Raw genomic sequence first — 1,700 nt, forward strand, 5'->3', positions numbered from 1 at the left:
CCCTGACATTCTGTGATTCTGTGATTCATTGTGTGTGCTACAAAGGCAAAACTGAAAGTGTCCTGCCAATGGTTTTTGTCCCCAGGATGAAAGTGTCACACAGCTGGGACAGGAGCTTGCCCAGAAGCTGGGACTGAGGGTTCGAAAAGCATACAAAAGACCTCAGGTATGACTTTTTTTTTTTTTCATAGGGACTATTCTTTGGCTTTTTCAGATTTACTTTTGCAGAACTGGTAGGTGCTGCTCTGCAGACATAGACACACATACACTACCCTGTGATCCCTCTAGCAGGCCACTGGCTACCCGTCTTGTCCTGATCCTCTGACTCATTTTGCCTTGATCCATTTGTAACCCCTGTGTCTAATGTCAGGATGTTTCCTGTGTCCCCAGCTAAGCTGGGCAGAGCTGGTGCTGCAGGAGGGGCTTCCGATGCACTGGGAGCCTGTGTTTTTGGGAGTAGAGGGAGATGTGGCCTGATCCCAAAGGAGGTTTTGCATCACAGTCCTTTCCCAGTTACAAGATGAGAAGGATGGGATCCTCTGCTGCGTCAGAGGCATGTCTGGTTTTGTAGTGTAGGTAATGAGGGTTTCTTGCACTCTGTCTGGGTGTACACCTTCTTTTTGGTGGGGGAAAGGCTTGTGCTTTGGGAAAATGACAACTGCACATCTAGTCAGATGTTTGGAAGGAAGGCATCAAAAAGCAAGTCTTGGATCCAGTAAATTGACTGCAGTGTCTGAATCTGTAACTGGCTCTACAAGAAAGTGCTGCCATAGCTGGAGCACTTTAGTACTTAAAGGTATACCCAGGGACGGAGCTAGAGGGCGTTAGGCTAGCGCTCTTGGATAAGGCTGTGTTGGTCGCGTTAAATCCTAGGATGCGTTTTCAGGAGTAAGGAACATTAACTAGTAGTTGGGGCTTTCCTTTGCATCCTCAGCGCCGCACGCTGTGGTGTGTTAAACAGCCAGTATGTTCCACCTCTAGAGGGGCACCTTTGCAGTATGTGGTGAAGTGATTGGTGGGCATCCAATTTTCAGAGAGCATTTGGGGTACATTTAGCTGTAGCATCTTATTCCTCTCCCCAATCAACTTCACTTAAGTGATTGGCCTACCCTCAAAAAACCCCTCAGCTTCATAGCAGCCCTCAACCCTCTGAAATGATTCTGTCTCAAAGAAAAGGAAGTTTTATACAAAAATATTTTTTTGTAGCTGCTCACTGTGTTGGCCTTGCCACCTTTTTGCTGCTGTCATGTTACTCAGCTGTGATAGGCTTAAGCCACCTGTATGTTAGAAAAATAAAAAATAAAAACTCCAAAATGCTTTTTGTTTTTTGAAATTCATTGACCAGTATTTTCATAACTCCTTGCAATCTCTTGTGTTCACGTCCAGCTTCCATTCAGGTTCTGTAATGCCTTCCCAAAGGAGTAATTTCTTGATGAAAAGACAAAAACTTCTGTTCCTCAGAGAAGTTTTTTGCTTCCTGATTGTGTGTTGGATGTTGGGTGCTTTGCACTGAGGTGTCCAGAACAAATATATGTCCCTTTCAGTGTTCAGAAAACTGTACCCTTGTGTCCCAGTGCTATGCTTTTTGGGGTGACTTATTTTTTGGGCAGTGCCTAGAAGGAAACCGTATTGTAACCCAGCTTTACCTAGTTTACAAGCATTGGACTGTATTCTAAGACCTCTCTCTTCCTTGCAGCAGG

The 1,700-nt window shown here is 45.1% G+C and overlaps 1 protein-coding gene across 1 annotated transcript in view; it reads left to right on the forward strand.

Moving 5' to 3' along the window:
* Positions 1–85: 85 nt before the first annotated feature.
* The window catches only part of ZC3H7B (zinc finger CCCH-type containing 7B), a gene marked incomplete at its 5' end in the record, with an annotated part of 32,580 nt that continues 30,965 nt past the window's right edge, over positions 86–1,700 (forward strand). The window contains one exon of the mRNA XM_010177225.2: positions 86–166. Within this exon, the coding sequence (XP_010175527.1) occupies positions 86–166 (81 nt within the window). The remainder of the gene's footprint in view (positions 167–1,700) is intronic.

Source organism: Antrostomus carolinensis, unplaced genomic scaffold (assembly GCF_000700745.2).
Source record: "Antrostomus carolinensis isolate BGI_N321 unplaced genomic scaffold, ASM70074v2 scaffold2290, whole genome shotgun sequence".
Lineage (NCBI taxonomy): Eukaryota > Metazoa > Chordata > Aves > Caprimulgiformes > Caprimulgidae > Antrostomus > Antrostomus carolinensis.